Here is a 17,468-nt window from a genome sequence, read left to right on the forward strand (position 1 = left end):
TAACCACAGTGGTACTGTAACAAAAAAGAGATATGAACATGACTTGTGCCTCTGCGACCGAGCATCCTCTAACTTGATGACTCCAGCGTCACACACTCACTCTTGGCCTCTCCAAGGAGTCCAATCACGGCTTAAGTGAAGAACATGTAGCGTACCGACTGTCTGGTCTTTCTCATTGGCTCGCTCGAGAGGTGTCACACTGACAAATTTTATTACAGATCAGTGGTTCTAGCAGCCACCTGACCCCTCCATGATTTGTGTGGATTGATGACATGATGTAGCAGCACAACACTGAGTGCTGCTGCAACATTACAGAGTCATGGGGTTGGGAGGGGAAAGGTGTATTTTTGGTAGGCACAGGATGGGGCAGTGAGTGAAAAATCGATCTACTTACCTAGCTTTTCAAATTTGCTGTGCACATTTATGGCCCCTAGAGACAGAACCCTACTGATTTTGGTGACCCCATACCCTTTCCTCTTTCCATATGCCCTGCTGACGTCAATGACAGCACATCTAGATTACCAAATATAAGAAACACAAATATAAGCCATAAAACATGCAGTAGCCTACTTTAGTGTCTTTATCGCTGAATTAGGTAACATTGAGAACAAATACCAAAAGTGTCATGAATATGCTTTGGCTATTAGCTTTGGTTAATGTTTAACAGGAAAAGGGAAGCTGTTGAACTCACAGTTTACAGAATGTACAGCAGAGATACAAAAGAGATTTTAGAGTACTGTTTTATAGCCTCAACATATTTAGTATGTGCAGGTGTTAGACAGCAGCTCACCTGACAAGAGTCCAAATGAGGAAATGTAGCAGTGTGAGTGACTACACAGGAAAGTGGTTTTCATTCACTCACATTAATGCAGGCATGGCTTTTTGCTATCTTCCTCTCTTTATCCTCTCTGGACTCACTGGTAAGTAAGCAAAGTCTTACTAAGAGTGGTATTAAGTTAGTAGTCATAACAGTCACCTGTGATGTTGAGGGGGATGATACTAATAAAGATATCGGTAGTGATATAAGGTATTGGGTAAGAGTTATGAGACAAAACAGATTTGATAACAATTAGATGGTACTTACAATTAATGAAATTACATGCTGGTTACAATCTAATTGTCAAAATAGTTATTAATGCCTGCAAAAAATCGTTCATATTAAGGAACACTTAATACCACCATAGTTTACAGTAAAATGCTGATCGTTGCTCTTGTTGTTGCAGGAATTCACAGCATAACAACTGTGAATAATGTGTCAGTGAGGGCAGGAGGCTCCATCTCTATCCCATGTCTCTATGATACACGCTACAAAAACCATGTAAAATACTTGTGTAAAGGATCTTATTGGTTATGGTGCTCTTATGAAGTAAAAACAAACCAACCAAGTACCCCAGGAAGGTTTTCAATCTCCGATGACAAAAAACAAAGAATCTTCACTGTGACCATTAATGACCTGATGGCAGAGGACACTGACTACTGGTGTGCTGTAGAGATTAAGCCTTGGCCAGATAAAAAACAGAAATTGAATCTGTCAGTCTCCGAAGGTAAGACCCCTTCACAGTTTTCATCACAACCAAAACCCTTTCTGTGAAATTTCAGGAATTTTGTCGAAAATGTCAAAGGAGACAGAGTTATTTTGCTGACTTTGGCTTATCTACCATTTAAATGTCAACAAAACAGCTGTCTAGGAGTCGTCACCACAGAGTCAGGAACATTTTGCACATTTGATGTTTCAAAGTCATAATTGTTATTTGGAAACTATGGACTATTACACACAGTTTTGCTGTTGATTGTTGTTTTCTCTCAAGGCCCCCCCAGCCTCTATGTGGACCAGCAGGAGGTAACAGGGTTTAACGGAGGGAGTGTGACTGTCAGTTGTCGCTCTACTTCCTCTGGAGAGATGATGTGGTGGTGCAGACTGGGAAGCATCTGTGTAAATGAGTCTGGATCCATCAACGGGACAGCTGTGACCATCAGCGCCAGTGTTGGAAAAGTTGTCAATGTGACTATGAGTGACCTGAGGTTCGAGAGCAGTGGTTGGTACTGGTGTGCCAAAGGAAACCTACAGATGCCAGTGCATATCACTGTTTATGAGCAAACAACTACAACAACAATAAGCCCCACCACAACAAGTAAGAATCAAAGCATTTAATATTGTCACTAATAATTGCCTGTGTGATGCCTAATAAAAATGAAGCCATTGTGTGGATTCCCTCCAACAAATAACATATCAAACTTCAAAATAGTTCTGATGATCATCTAGAATCAATCCATGCCATTTGCTCTGAAAATCTTGGGTTTGGATTTCATAATGAATGATGAAATACCGAAACACTGACTTTATATTTCTTTGCTCAGCCTTCACAGGAAAACATACAACCACTCACCAGCCTTCCACCTTGCTCACAAGTGCTCATTCACTCTCTGCTCAGCCCACAAACTCCACTGAAGGTGGAGGGAACCTGCAAGATGAATCCCAGAGGTCGGTGCCCTTTACTTTATCTGACTCACACAACCCAACATGAGTGGCTCAGAGAGCTATGGCACCTATGATGTACAGCGTTATGGATTCAAATCTGATTCACAAATTTGTTGTACGCCATACCCTCCACACGACATGAAGCAGACATAAAGGTGATAACCTAAAAACATGTGATTGTACAAAAACTGCCAAGTGTAAATACAGTTTCCAGACAACCACACTCCACAGGGGACATACAGGTGCATTTTATGACTTTTGCTCTAGCAGGTTAGACTAAAACAATAAAACAACAATGTGTGTCCAGGATTATGCACATATTTCATGTAACTTCATGTAGCTGGAGAGAAAAAAAAATCTGTGTCCTTTTTTCATTTTAATCAAGCATCTATTCTCTGCCAGTTCCTTTGACTTTAAGATTCTCATCATCATCCCAGTCTTACTGGGTTTGGTTGTAACTGCTGCCTTGTTTGCCTGGAGGATAAGACATAGTAAGTCTCTGGTAAAGTCTATGTATCAAATTCAGAACCAATATTCTGTATCGTTTAAAAAATGCCTCCTCCAGTTATTGTGAGAGTCATTTACATCGAATTTCCTTTTTTTCAAATTTTAGACAAGGCCAAAGCTGCAGCCTCAGACACCACAGTGGTAAGACAGTAGTGAATGATCATCCTGTCATCATTTGTATTTTTCCTTGTTATGCTGACATATCAATATATTTTAACCAATTTTGAACTCATCATAGGAGTCAGGACACACAGAGCAATTAAAGAACTTGACCATACAATTGTAAAAGTCTGCAGTAAAAAAAAATGGCTGTGAGTTGCTGATTATAACTATCTTGATTTGTATTAGCACTGACATGTTGAATGTTTACGAGGCATGGTAATAAATAGTCTGCTTACTGTAAGTCTTTTTATTTAAAGACGTACAAAGTCTGCTAAAATTATTGCATAACACTGCAGGACTCTGCTCTCAAACTGAATTATTACACACACAAAGATACATACATGTATTAATAAAAATAAAATAAACCACTGTTGGCAGAGGATGAGGTGGCAGGCATGACACAGTGACGGTTTTTTGATCTTGTCACATTTGCTCTGCATATTAGGGAAGAAAACATACTGAAAAAGAAATGTTCCTCACTTTGGAAACCTGCCACAGATAAATGTGTTGACACACCAGGGGCTCCACAATTAGTGCGTACATACACTATGTGACAAGCCATACCACTCCTTACTTCTGTAATATTCAAATGAAACAGCCAAACATAGAACGTGAAAGAGGAACAGAAAATATTTTATAACTGTGCCTGAAGGAATTATTTCTCTTTGTCATTTCTGAAATGATGCTGAGATAGTTACACTTTCTGATCTCTGTCCTGGGAATATCCTGTAAAAACAACTGAACACTTCATCTTTGCACATTTCTATGAGGTTGTAATAAAATGCCATCTCTGATCATGTTTTCCATCCAGCAGGCCCAAACACCTGACGATGCGGTGACATACAGTACTGTTAATATAAAGAACTGGACACAAAAGAAGGTGTTTTTTACTTTCTTTCTTTCTTTTTTTTTTTGTGACAATGCAGATGTTGTTGCCCGTGCAGTTTAAACTCACAGAACATCTCAATTAGTTACCTAAACTGTTCTCATTATGTTTATTCTCATAAAGTATTTACAGTTTTTATCCTTGTTTGTTGCCTTTGCTCTTTTTACGGTTGCCCCTTCAGTGTTTGTCATTTGTTCATGTATGTCTGTGTTTTCCATCAGACTAAACCAGAAGAAGGGACTGTGATCTACAGCATAGTGGTGCCACACTAAAAAATGGTCAGTGCCAATAAACACAAAAATCAGGAGGACATAACAGGAATTTTACTTTGCCAATTTGATGGGACAGTTCCTGAATCCCAGTACCGGGCCTCGGGTTCTGTCACTTGGTCTCATGGTTTCACATTAACCCTGAACCTCCGTTGGAGCATGTTGTTCCTCAGGTTTAGGTTATTTTCTGCTGTTTAAATTGTTCATATTTCTATCTTTTCTACATTCCTTGTTTATAGTGTTTATATTGCTTGCTGCTATTTATTATCTGTTTATAATGTAAATTTGCTTCATATTTTGCTATCCACTTTGCTACTGTAATGCTGGAAATTTCCCCACTGTGGGACTAATAAAGGAATATCTTATCTTATCTTATCTTATCAAGGTTTCAGTAATATCAAGGCAAGTAAGTGGTGTGTGATTGTTAATCCCTTCCTGGCTGAAGAACCACAGAATGACTGACATGATCTGTTTGATGAAGCTTCACATTTTGCCCAGCAGGCTCAGACTCACTTGCCTGGAGTAATCCATAGAGGTACAATATGGACTAGAAGCTGTTGGACCACCACATTTTAGATGCACTCTGCAGCCCAGAGAAAGTCTGGCTGCTATTCCTAAACTTGTGGTGCTCCTTTCAACCCAGCAGGTCATAATATAAACGGAGCACACCCTTGACTAGAACCTGCCCAACCTGTTGGCCACCCAACCTCTGAGTCAGGCACCAGAGCAGCACAATTACCCTGCCAGCAGCCCCACCCCCACCCCCGCCCCCATACACCATGACTGCTTCAATATTTCGATGCTTCCTCTCCTGGCAATGAGTTGCCATAGTAGCCAGTTGACTCAACAGTTATGCTTTGTTAGGGAAAAGGAAACTATAGCCTAATTTATCCTAGTTTTTTCTGGTCTGCTCAAAAATTATTTAAAAGCCATGTTTGCTGAATGTTCTCCAAAATGTCTTACTTGTTCAAAGCAGGTAGTCATCTTCTCCTCTTTTTCTTTGCTGGCACCAGTCTGATAAGTTTCAGTTAAAACACAGCCTCTGAGAAAGTTAGCCCAATTGTGTATGTGATACAAAAGATTTTTTGTGAAAGTGATTCAGTAAAACAAAGATGATTTTTTTAACATTATGATGTTTGTTGGATTGCTTTAAAAAAAATGAAACGTAGCTATTTTAAAACTCAGTTTTTCAACTTAAGTGTGTGTGTGTGTGTGTGTGTGTGTGTGTGTGTGTGTGTGTGTGTGTGTGTGTGTGTGTGTGTGTGTCTGTATATTTACTTTACTAACAACTGCATCACAATGCAAGGAAGAGAGATTGTGACAGCAGTTATTGCACTTATTTTTGAGAACTGGGAAGTTCCTCTGTGAAGAAAAAAAAAAAAACATTCGGCAAGATTTTTTTTTTTTTCCTTTCGGGCTGACACCCTGACTCGGTTCTTGTCGCTGCTACTGTCTCGGCGTTTGTCTGCGTCTTACCATAGATTTCCCTCTGAATAGGCGGCAAAGCTGAAAATGCATTTGAAATTAAGGTTCTATCTGATTTTTTTGACAGAATTATGCACACACTCTTATTCTGTGATAATTTATGAACATTATGTTTGGTGTTAGCCTGTTTTAAGTTTTATGCACTTGTTGGACTTCTTTTTTTATTATTATTATTATTGTTAAGAAAGAATTGCCCTGCATATCAGTTTCGCTACTGTGGTTTATGTGGGATTTGAAGCGCAGTTCCTCAAAACTGCTGCAGATAGAAGTGTATAATCCCAAGGCGTCTCACTTTCATTCACCCCCATGGCTACTAAACTTCTCAACGTCCTTCCCATCCTCGCTGCATTCACAGGTCAGTCACAAGAGTAGTTTTACGAAATGTGTATAGGAGTTTCTCATTTTGGATTGATGGTGTTGCCAATGGCCTTGGTGATAATGATGATATTAGCCATATGCGTCCACCCAAGTTCATGATTTTCAATTTTAAGAATGTTATCCTGACAGGTTTCTTTTCTTTTCTTTTCTTTTCTTTTTTGGAGACAGAAGTGCTGTAATCTTATCATTAAAACATATCTTTATAATATCTAGGACATCGGGCAGGTCATACGAAGTAAAATACTGATCGTTGTTCTTGTTGTTGCAGGAATTCACAGCATAATAACTGTGAATAAAGTGTCAGTGAGGGCAGGAGGCTCCATCTCTATCCCATGTTTCTATGATCCACGCTACAAAAACCATGTAAAATACTTGTGTAAAGGAGCTGGTTGGTATGGGTGCACTTATGAAGTAAAAACCAACCAACCAAGTACCTCAGGAAGGTTTTCAATCTCTGATGACAAAAAACAAAGAATCTTCGCTGTGACCATTAATGACCTGACGGCAGCGGACACTGATTACTGGTGTATTGTGGAGATTAATAACGGGGCAGATGATGGACAGAAATTTCAGCTGTCAGTCTCCACAGGTAAGACCCCTTCATAGTTTTCATCACAACCAAAACCGAAATGTTTGTAGAAAATGACAACAAAATAGGCTAGTTTAAGTTTGTATTAAAATAGCTTAAAATAGCATTAGGTAACACAACTAAATACAAATTCAGTTATTTGACTGACTTTGGCTTATCTACCATCTGAATGTCAACAAAACAGCTGTCTAGAGTCAGGAACATTTTCCACGTTTGATATTTCAAAGTCATAATTGTTATTTGGAAGCTATGGACTATTACACACAGTTTTGCTGTTGATTGTTGTTTTCTCTCAAGGCCTCCCCAGCCTCTATGTGGACAAGCAGGAGGTAACAGGGTTTAAAGGAGGGAGTGTGACTGTCAGTTGTCGCTCTACTTTCTCTGGACGGATGAAGTGGTGCAGACTGGGAAGCATCTGTGTGACGGAGTCTGGATCCATCGACAGGACAGCAGTGACCATCAGCGCCAGTATTGGAAATGTTGTCAATGTGACTATGAGTGACCTGAGGTTCGAGAGCAGTGGTTGGTACTGGTGTGCCAAAGGAAACCTACAGATGCCAGTGCATATCACTGTTTATGAGCAAACAACTACAACAACTACAACAACAATAAGCCCCACCACAACAAGTAAGAATCAAAGCATTTAATATTGTCACACAATGCTACAGATGCTAATGCATATAATGTTTAATGAGCAATTTATACTTACTATGCTCACTGCACTCCCTGCTTGAACATGTAAATCACTATAAACGCTATAAATCTTTGCAGATATATCACCTGGCACAGTTGAGGGACAGCAAAGGTCAGCATTCTTGTCCATTTGCATAGCTATATTATAAATATTTGTATTATTATAATCATTTGTCATTTGCCTTGTGTGCTTGCAATTTCTGTTTCAGTCCTTCCAAATACCTGAAGAGTTTCATCATCTCCCTGAGCTTGCTGATCTTCATTGTAATGGTGGCCTTATTTATTTGGTGGATGTTGAAAAGACGTCGTAAGTCTGTGAACTTTGATTAATCCAATTTATGACCAGCCATTCTGAAATACGTTACTAAAACACTGCTCACTATTTCATTGTGAGACTCAATAACATGAGTTTTTGCTGTGTTTTTAGAGCAGGCCGAAAAAATCGATTCATCACCTGCGACAGTGGTAAGATATCTTCACCCATTTCCTCATACAATTTGGTTTGAGTGTAAATTGTGAAACAATATACCCCCATGTAGCCAATATTAGCTCAAATACATCATAATATCTATCTTCTTTGTGATATTCTGAAACAGGATACCATATAGTGTGTGAACACAGATCTATTCAGTGTTGAGGTTAGTGCTGAAAGCTGAAATTATGTTACATTTCCTCTGAGAATGATGTGTCAGCTATAAAAGAGAAATATTTACCTCAAAGATGTCCATGCTTACTGTAAAGACAATGGTTATACTGATATGTATTAATTAATGTATTAATGCATACAGTGGTGGAAAAAAGTTTTCGGACACCCCATGCATTTGTGAAATATTGCATTAAGAATCACTCTTAGGCCTTCAAGTGCAATTTCTTTTAGTACAGTCACAGCCAAAATACTAAACAAATCCTAAAAAAGCCATTAAAAACTTAAAATTGATTCGTTCCATAAAAATACATAAGAAATTTTGAGTATTGGGTCATTTTGGTACCAGTGATGAAGGTTGTTCTTTTTATTAAAAGACACAATTTTTGTTGCCAAGCTTTGTGTCTATATAAAACGAGCACATTTGAAAGCTGATCTAAAACAAGGAACCTAACGCAGGAAACATGCCTGAAGATAAAGATTCTCAGCCAGGAAGGGGACACCTGCCACCAGATAGCCAGGAAGTGCAGATGCAGTCCTTCCGCAGTTGGATACACTGCAGAAATACAGATGAACCAACAGGAACCAAACCAAGATCTGGGCGTCCAAGGGTTTCTTCAATAAGAAATGACCGCATCCTGATCCACATGTGTAGGAAAAACCGCCGAATGACATCACAGGAGCTTCAGCAGCAGTGGTCAAACCAAACTGGTGTCCAGTGTTCCACCCGCACTGTATGTGGCCGACTTTTAGATCATGGCTTAAGGTCCAACAAGGCTATCAAGAAGCCCCTGATCAATGAGAGACAGAGGTTAGCCCGGCGTCGTTGGGCCCAGGCACACAAGAACTGGACAGCCAGGAACTGAAGAAGATTCTGTGGTCAGAAGAATTTGCCAAGAATTTAGTTTTGTTAGTTTTTCTTGTAAACAAACATTAAACAAAAATATATAATTTGTATTTGTTTGTATTTGTCTAATGCAGCCACACCTTTTGAAACACAAAAAAGATTTTTCCACAAATATTTCATGATAATATTTGAGATTGTGTAAAATTTTAAGGGTGTCCGAAAACTTTTTTCCACCACTGTATTGTATAGCTCTACTGTAAATGTTTTACCATTGAAATTATGTGGAGCAAGAAGAGCAAGGGGCCAGAATGACGGCAGGAGAGAGCTTTGTCATTCTGATTTCTGAGTGTGTTTCCGACTTCTTGGTCATCTGACATTCAGTTGCTTATTCGTTACAGGCTGAACAGGAAATTACATACAGTGATGTGAAGCACATTAAGAAACCTTCACGCCAGGTACCTGCAATCCAAACTACACCATCACTATTTGTACTACACAAGTGCACTCACATATGAATTCATTTTGTCCCTACATCATGCTGTGCAGTCATCAGCTTAATTAAATAAAAGTGTAAGCCTTTCCAGAGGAAATGTGTATGTCTGTAAAAGGAATATAAATATGACATTTCTCTGTGTCACATATTTCTCCCCAGAGGTCATATGCTGAGAGCAATGTTGACGTCCTGTACAGCACTGTGGCTCCAAAGCAATCATCACAAAGGGTAAATACTGATGTCAACAATTGTGCATATAATATAATTGTTTGTGAATTCAAGGGATATTGCCAGGTCTTTTAAGTCACTTTATATTTTTCATAACTTCATCCATGCAAAGTTCTCTGTCATTGTCGTTCCTTCCTCATTGTTGTTTTTGCTTTTCTCCAACAGGCTGCGCCAAAAGATCAAAGCATTATCTACAGCAACACAGCAGAGTGCCAGATGTAAATCTATCTGGATTGCTAAATACATGCTTGCTGGTCTGGCTTCCTCTTCATCTATCTTGGAGGCATGTGTAGTGACTGTGCAGTAATTTTTAAAATGTGTAATTAATACTGTACTTTGGGTGTCACTTTTTTGGTGCAGCTTCTTGCTGCATTTTGGCATCTGCAGAGCTGGATAAAAAATGTTATCCCATGTATTTTAGGTTTGTTTATTTCTTTTCATCTTGTAAACCTACAGCTCACACAGACAGGTAATTCTGTTTGCATTACTTGTACTAACCTTTGGTGTTTGTTAATGGCTTCCTCTGACTTCACAAGTGTGTATGTCTCCCTCTAGTGTTAATATAGGCAGCACAATGTTACACAGGTGAACTACAGTATTTACATTTGGTGAAGAATAAAAAGGAAACAGGGCCTCATATATAGTACACACATGGCATTGTGTCATTGCTGACTTAAGATAAATACACTCTAACATGCATACCAGGTTAAAGTTTCATTGTGGCAGTGCTGGCATGTCGATAATTCAGTGGAAGGGAAACAAGATGTTTCATATTCTGATGGTATTATCTGGGGCATTTTTATGACACAACAGGAAATAAATTACAAAATCTTTTTCTTTTTTTTTTTAAATGAATGAATGAATGATAAGAGAAAATAAATAAGACTTTTTCTTCAACCAAGAAGGCCACTAGTCTATTATTATCCATGCCTTGTCATTTTTTTCATAATTTTTTTTTTTTTTTTTTTTTTTTTTTGTGGCAAAGACTGTGCCTTCACCTCACTCATTATTTACCTATTTCAAATACTGATTGAACTTACACAGCCTATGTGAACTGGGCATGTATACACTCATACATTAACTTATGTGTATTTGAATGTGTAGAGTGTATTTATGCACATATGTGCATGGATGTCTATATAAAATATGTATGAGTGTTGAGAGTGAAAGAAGTGGAAATTAAATGTACTTTTCTATTTAAGTGTTCACTATTGCTACCCATTACAAATGTATACCAATACCACTACTACATAATAATCGCAGTAATCATAGTCTCATAATCATAAAGCATTGTAATAGTGTTTTTTAAACGCAGAAAGTCAGCCTCAGATATAGCTACAGCCAACCACCCTCCAGTCAAAATAATACTGCAATCAGCAGCTGAGATTTAGCTGTCCTTTGAAGACCATACCCGGAAATTATCGTTTCGTGACAGTGACAGTGACATTATTATGCACACAGCGAAATATACATATATGGGTGTATATTTATAACTTAATTATTAACTTAATATATACTGCTGGTTTTCTGAGCGATATTGTGATTTTAATATAATTAATGCACTGTTGATAATTCCGCACAGGCACATGTGTGACTTTCCTGGGTCCTGCGACGGGATGTGATAGGTCTGGATTTCATTACAGTGCAGTCTCCTTCAGCTCGCCCTCCAACCGGAGAAGCCTCCCTCGGCCGTGCGGTGTGAGGAACATCTTGTTTAAAGTCACTTTAGTGTGCCGCTAGCCCCTTCTTCTACTGGTAAGAGACTCGCCCAGCCGCTCTGCCACTGCTCACCCACTTCCCAACACAGTGGTGAGTGTGGCAGAGCATGCTTTACTCGGACCGGCACTTTGCAGGCTAGCAGAGTTAGCTCAGCTAGCCCCACAGCATGCTGCGTCCGACACATGTCAAACCCAGCAGCTAGGCTAACTTAGATAACTGACATTGTAGTAGCCACGTTTCAAAGCCGCTGAGGAAACTGTGTGTCTGCGGCGAAGTTACTACGAAGTCCTATTTTCTAATAATGGCCGCATTAGTTTTCAGTCACTTGCAGTATTTTAGGTAGCCTGTCTTCGGCCTAGTTAGCGGTGTAGCCAGGCAGCCGGCTGATAATGCGAGTTGACCGGTTAACTAACACATCCCGCTAATTGGCACTGGCAAGCGCCCCGCCACGCCTAGTGATGCCAGCCAACTCATTTAGAGGGGAAGGTGAGGTTTTAAGAGAGACAGGCCTGGGCTAGGCTTGCCAGTGCGGCAAAATGGCTTCTCTCACTCGGTAACCTTGTTCACCTGCTGCCTGACATTTATACCGTTTCCCATAACGTTACTGTCAAGTTCATGTAAATGCCATATCTGTGATAGAGACGTTTAATAACGCTACATAAACAGGCGATGGGCAATTGTTGTCCTTTTAAACATGCAAAGGGTGCATATATCAATACTTAGAAACAGCTTAGTGCCATTAAACTGAGACTGAACCCTTATCAGGAAGGGGTGACAGTGTTCTTACTCTTTCATTTTTTTGTTTAGACCATAGGCCATGCAGATAGGAAGAACTGAGTGCTCTTTAATGCATAGGATAGCTGTGGGATACTGATCATAGATGATAGACCCATCAAAGCAAGGCTTTTGTGCAGACAGACCCTTTTTGTGTCTGTCACAAGAAATAGAGCCTGTTCAATACCTGTCCATCTCTAGTACAAAATTGAAACTAAAAACCTTGTAGCCTGAACATCGGTCATTTACTAGCATCACTCCTGTAATGCTTAAGTAACTACAGAGGTGATGATCTGTGGATGACATTATGGCATTATAATAAGTGTGCGTGAGTGTTACTTTGTAACCCTAAAAAAACGTCATTCCTGTCCTGTCTAAATACTGATTCATATTACTTAACCATGCAAAGGCACTCACATATTCAGATAATGTGCCACCGAATGAAACTCACTTGCTGAACCTGCAGCTGTACAGGAGAGATAGGCTTACAGTTGCAGGGTTAGCCTTAAGCTTGCAGCCACACCCATCATTGTAGAGTCATGGTAAAATTGTAATGGATTTTTTTTCTGTATGCTTCATTTCCTGTGTACTTCTGTATAAGTCTGCATAGCAGGGTCAAAATAGACTGATTCTGGAGCACTGTCTGAACATTATATTTTGCCTCCCTCTGCAGGTACAATGGCTGTGCCTCCTTCATATGCTGACCTGGGCAAGTCTGCCAAGGACATCTTCAACAAAGGCTATGGTATGGCATCTTAAAATTTGACCATGCACCTTGTTGTCTTTTCATGGTGGTAATATTGATATTTCAGACTGTCTACCACCAGTTTTGTTTGCATTGTAAACTTGGTTTGAGCAAAACAATTCTGTTCGCAGGATTTGGCTTGGTGAAGCTTGATGTCAAGACAAAGTCAGCCAGTGGAGTGGTAAGAAAGACTTTTAGGCCATTTGCTCTGATGGTGCTTTGAGAACATTTATTTAATTCAGTTATAACATGTCTTTATACCTCTATTATGGCTCTCATTTCTCTAAACCTGTGTGTTGTGTAGGAATTTAAAACATCCGGGTCCTCCAACACTGATACCAGCAAAGTGGCGGGCAGCTTGGAAACTAAATATAAAAGGTCAGAATATGGCCTCACTTTCACTGAGAAGTGGAACACTGACAACACCTTGGGAACAGAGATCACTATTGAAGATCAGGTTAGAAACAAAATCAATTATTTTACACAATTGTTTAGGTCACCACACGTTATTTGAAGTGGTAACTCCATTTCAAATAATGTGTCACTTAATAAAACTCACAATGATTGAACTAATTTGAAATGCCTTGACCTCTCTCTTTATTCAGATTGCCAAGGGACTGAAGCTGACTTTTGACACAACCTTCTCACCAAACACCGGGTAGGATCATTATGTAATTGTCATTTATCACTGACACTGAATGTGGTCTAATGTCTTGCACAGTTCATGTGACTTCTGTTGTCTACATATGCAACACTATGTTAAATGCAGTTTGTTCTGCATGTAGCTTCCCCACACAACCAATATTGGCAATCTGATCTGTGCTCTGCTCGCTTTTGACAAGTGTAGATGTCGGCCATGTGACTCCTATCCCAATATGGAACTGTGGAATGTTGTAAACAGTTACTGCTGTTTTGTTTTTCAGATTAGTTTGTTAGAATTGAGTATTGCAATTACTTATTCCCCCACTGTGGTGGTGTTGTTGTTGATATTAGTGTGCCCAGATGCCCAGCTGGACATAATTGTATTTGTTTCTGGGAACTGTAAATCATACGAGGAATATGGCACATGGCCCAGAGCAGGCCTCTCATCTTTCGTTTTGGGGTGGGGTGGGGTGGCAGGGGAGAGTGGCTATGTTGACACGGCATTTTCAAGGCTACAGTGTCATGCTCAAGGTGGGAAATTAATACCAGCCTCTAACCAAATGCTAGTAAATGTTGCCTGCGACATAAAAGTCCTATTCTAAACCTAGCCAGTTGGCTAAATTGTGGGTGAAGGTGACTGGTAAATTCAACACAATGATCAGCAATGTAGCCAATGGACAAAACTGTTTCTGGCCATTGTTGCTGCTCGTGCTATGACTTGGCACTGTACATAATTGTAGAATTATCACTTGGGGATCATAAAATCTTAGACTTTTTGTTTTTTCTTGCTAATTAAACATGCAAAAGTGACTTGTTGCTAGACCATAATGTGAAGTGCTGCAATCATTTGTTTTTATTCAGTAGGTCAGGACATTTTGTAAGACTCTGTTATACCAATATTATACTAGTTAAGCAGTCAAGCTGAGTAATTTCATTGGCTTTGTTGTATGTGCAAAGTTAAATTAGCTGATAGCATATTATTGTTACTGTAAATTGGCTCTCTAACAAATGTGTTGTTTAATGGCTTTTGTGATTTGCATTGGATTTCAGTTAAGATTAACCAATGTTTGTGATCAACAGCAAGAAGAGTGGCAAAGTTAAGACAGCCTACAAGCGCGAGTATGTCAACTTGGGCTGTGATGTTGACTTTGACTTCGCTGGCCCCACTATCCATGGAGCTGCTGTTGTAGGTTACGAGGGCTGGCTTGCTGGTTACCAGATGACCTTTGACACGGCCAAATCCAAGATGACCCAGAACAACTTTGCCATTGGCTACAAGACAGGAGACTTCCAGTTGCATACCAATGTGTAAGAGTCAAGTTTCCTACAGAAAGTTTTGATGTTGTGTCATCTACTGGCTGTTTGTAGTGTAACAGAATGATGCATATGGATTTATATAATTCAGAAACTAAACTAAAATCTCTTTTCTCTCGTTTCTTCGTCTTTAAGCAATGACGGAGCAGAGTTTGGAGGCTCTATCTACCAGAAAGTGAGCGACAAGCTGGAGACAGCAGTCAACCTGGCATGGACCGCAGGCAGCAACAGCACACGCTTCGGCATCGCAGCCAAATACCAGCTGGACAAGGATGCTTCCCTCAGTGTGAGTAGTGCAGCAGAAGCTTAATGAGGAGGTTACATGAGTCAAAAGAAGGTGTTGTTGCAGTAGAGCTAAAGTCTTGATCATTACCTGATTTGTTTTTGTTTTTTTTCTTCCTTTCTTTTTTAGGCTAAAGTGAACAACACTAGCCTTGTTGGTGTTGGGTACACCCAGACTCTTAGACCAGGTAAGGTGTTTCCCATAGGTTGATATAACAAATAGCATAATTTGATCTTTTGACTTGATTAATTTTAAATCCTCACAGTTGACCGTAGTTTTACAGTTACTGAGCTATCACACTTCTAAGAACCACACTCCCACGCTGACAATATAATATGCAGTTCTTTAAATGACCTAGATCTAAATCATCAGCAGACTTGTACTCTTAAAACTCCTTAGGCCTCAGTGAGAACATCTAGGCTGTGAGGTCTGTATTGTTACATGAAATGGCTGATGGTTTTTGTTGCCTCTCGCCCGTGCAGGTGTGAAACTCACCCTGTCTGCTCTGGTGGACGGAAAGAGCATCAACGCAGGAGGCCACAAGCTTGGTTTGGGGTTGGAGCTGGAGGCCTAAACTCTCCTCAGATTGCAGGGGACTAGGGAATATCAGAAGAATCTGGCCTTAAGTGTATTTCCAACTCAAACCAGCAAGGGGAAATCTTTTGAGAGATTGGTTCAAAGGCTACAACAACAAACTCTGTATTTCCTTGAGTACCAATTAAAGTTGGTGCTTGCATCATTGGTATATTTATCTTGTTTTTGCTTTTTACTTTGTAGTTGTATCTATTCAAGAGACAAACTGTGGTTGATTATGTATACACCTCGTCATTGTTTCTGTCCAGCACTGCCATGACAATGAAATCCAATACAAGTCACTCTGCCTGTTGTCAACTCATTTGTGTTAATCCCCGACACATTGTATTTCGTGAGAAAATAAGTTGGATTTGTGGGGTGAGCTTGGTCATACCTTCTCTCTGATTTGACAATTATGATCATCTGATATTCCTCTGTCATCTGAACCCATCTCATTTGCAAACCATGTCGAATACACTAGGCTTTTTCTGCTATTATTTAAATACTGCTGTACCTTTCCTCTTCATGCACACAAGGACAAACTAAAGCTCTGTAGTGTTTTGTTTCGTGTCGGCCATCAGGGTTTGAGATGTTCTGTTAAAGCTGTACATGACCCTCCCTTAAACTGGGCAGTTTTTGGGTGGCATAAAATTGGGTCTGTAAGTTTGGGAGAAACCTGTGTACTTGGCCGACCAAACAGAATCTTTTTTGTTTTGCTTATTTTTTACTTAACAGACAACTGAGGGACATAATTATTGTTCACAGTAATGCCAAACTGGATTGTTGTCCGGATGTGGTGTAATTAAAGTTGCACGTGTACACTCTCTTGGTAAAGCTGCCTTGTACTGGGCAGCAGGGACAGTGCCCACAGGAAGTCTTGGAGGTCCTTATGTGTATGTATAACTTTTCAATAAAGTCTTTGAACTCCAGAAATTTGTTTTCATCTTATGATGACTACAGTGAAGTGGCATTTCAGTGAAGACCAACAATGCCATGTAAAATGACATTCTCAGAGAATAATGTGACAATTCAAAGACCCATATAAAGCATTTTTAGCATATGAATAGTGTTTGAATTAATTTCAGTTTATGTGCTTACAGACCATCTCAAATATGGTTTTGAGCTTGGTTTGTCAAGATCATATGGTTAAGTATTCACTCAAACAATGCAAATGAAGAGAACTGTGCAAATGGAAAACTGACATATTTACACTAAGTGAACATGTTTGGCTTTTAACAGTTCACATCCATAGTTATTTTTTTTTTTATTTTATTTTTTTTCCCCAGGTAAGTATCTCTTTGTTGCTGGTTTAGAAACACTGCCACGATTTGATATGCTGGTGTGTTTTTTGCTGAAGGTCAAACTGTCAGCAGCCTTTCAATTAGTCTCAATATTTGATGGATGGAGGTTATTTGGATACAGGGTCAGAGAGACACTAGATGCTGATAGAGACTAAATGAAGACTTGTTTTTATGATGCCTCTATGGGTCACAAAGCAGCAAAACAGGCACTTTGCAAGAGAAATGATCAATTATCTAAATCGTCATGTTTAGTGTGAGAAGTAGGAAATCAGTCACCAATTGTATGTGAGTGTCAGGGAGTAGTCATGTAGGGATTGTTTGTACAAACTGTGACAGAAAATTGATCCTGAATAGGAAGAAGTGGGCATGGAAAATGGATGGATTGTGGAAAACTTTTCCCCAACAGTGGCTCCCTCATAAAATCATGGCTCAGATTAAAAGTCTGTTTTGAAATTGCT

The 17,468-nt window shown here is 39.5% G+C and overlaps 3 protein-coding genes across 3 annotated transcripts; all 3 read left to right on the forward strand.

Moving 5' to 3' along the window:
* The first annotated feature begins 874 nt into the window (after positions 1 to 874).
* Positions 875 to 4,306, forward strand: LOC115372928 (polymeric immunoglobulin receptor-like). Its single transcript, XM_030071095.1, has 5 exons — positions 875 to 920; positions 1,224 to 1,544; positions 1,779 to 2,132; positions 3,093 to 3,127; positions 4,256 to 4,306. Exons 1-5 carry the CDS (start codon positions 875 to 877, stop codon positions 4,304 to 4,306), a joined length of 807 nt encoding a protein of 268 aa, XP_029926955.1.
* A 1,788-nt stretch (positions 4,307 to 6,094) lies between these two features.
* Positions 6,095 to 9,881, forward strand: LOC115372929 (polymeric immunoglobulin receptor-like). Its single transcript, XM_030071096.1, has 9 exons — positions 6,095 to 6,143; positions 6,435 to 6,755; positions 7,053 to 7,382; positions 7,527 to 7,560; positions 7,658 to 7,755; positions 7,876 to 7,913; positions 9,337 to 9,393; positions 9,591 to 9,659; positions 9,825 to 9,881. Exons 1-9 carry the CDS (start codon positions 6,095 to 6,097, stop codon positions 9,879 to 9,881), a joined length of 1,053 nt encoding a protein of 350 aa, XP_029926956.1.
* Positions 9,882 to 11,260: 1,379 nt separating this feature from the next.
* vdac2 (voltage-dependent anion channel 2) lies at positions 11,261 to 16,638 on the forward strand. Its single transcript, XM_030070673.1, has 9 exons — positions 11,261 to 11,414; positions 12,826 to 12,897; positions 13,029 to 13,078; positions 13,202 to 13,354; positions 13,503 to 13,555; positions 14,620 to 14,847; positions 14,989 to 15,139; positions 15,266 to 15,323; positions 15,619 to 16,638. The coding sequence occupies exons 2-9, from the start codon at positions 12,831 to 12,833 to the stop codon at positions 15,708 to 15,710; spliced, it is 852 nt and encodes a 283-aa protein (XP_029926533.1). The 5' UTR covers positions 11,261 to 11,414; positions 12,826 to 12,830; the 3' UTR covers positions 15,711 to 16,638.
* The last annotated feature ends 830 nt before the right edge of the window (positions 16,639 to 17,468 follow it).

Source organism: Myripristis murdjan, chromosome 15 (genome assembly GCF_902150065.1).
Source record: "Myripristis murdjan chromosome 15, fMyrMur1.1, whole genome shotgun sequence".
In the NCBI taxonomy this organism is placed as follows: Eukaryota; Metazoa; Chordata; class Actinopteri; order Holocentriformes; family Holocentridae; genus Myripristis; species Myripristis murdjan.

Coding starts and splice junctions, on each gene's coding strand:
- LOC115372928 (XM_030071095.1), top strand. CDS start 875: ATGGCTTTTTGCTATCTTCCTCTCTTTATCCTCTCTGGACTCACTG. Junction 921..1,223: donor TATCCTCTCTGGACTCACTG/GTAAGTAAGCAA, acceptor TTGTTGTTGCAG/GAATTCACAGCATAACAACT. Junction 3,128..4,255: donor CAGCCTCAGACACCACAGTG/GTAAGACAGTAG, acceptor GTTTTCCATCAG/ACTAAACCAGAAGAAGGGAC.
- LOC115372929 (XM_030071096.1), top strand. CDS start 6,095: ATGGCTACTAAACTTCTCAACGTCCTTCCCATCCTCGCTGCATTCACA. Junction 7,561..7,657: donor ACAGTTGAGGGACAGCAAAG/GTCAGCATTCTT, acceptor TTTCTGTTTCAG/TCCTTCCAAATACCTGAAGA. Junction 9,660..9,824: donor CAAAGCAATCATCACAAAGG/GTAAATACTGAT, acceptor TTTCTCCAACAG/GCTGCGCCAAAAGATCAAAG.
- vdac2 (XM_030070673.1), top strand. CDS start 12,831: ATGGCTGTGCCTCCTTCATATGCTGACCTGGGCAAGTCTGCCAAGGAC. Junction 13,556..14,619: donor ACCTTCTCACCAAACACCGG/GTAGGATCATTA, acceptor TGTGATCAACAG/CAAGAAGAGTGGCAAAGTTA. Junction 15,324..15,618: donor CACCCAGACTCTTAGACCAG/GTAAGGTGTTTC, acceptor TCGCCCGTGCAG/GTGTGAAACTCACCCTGTCT.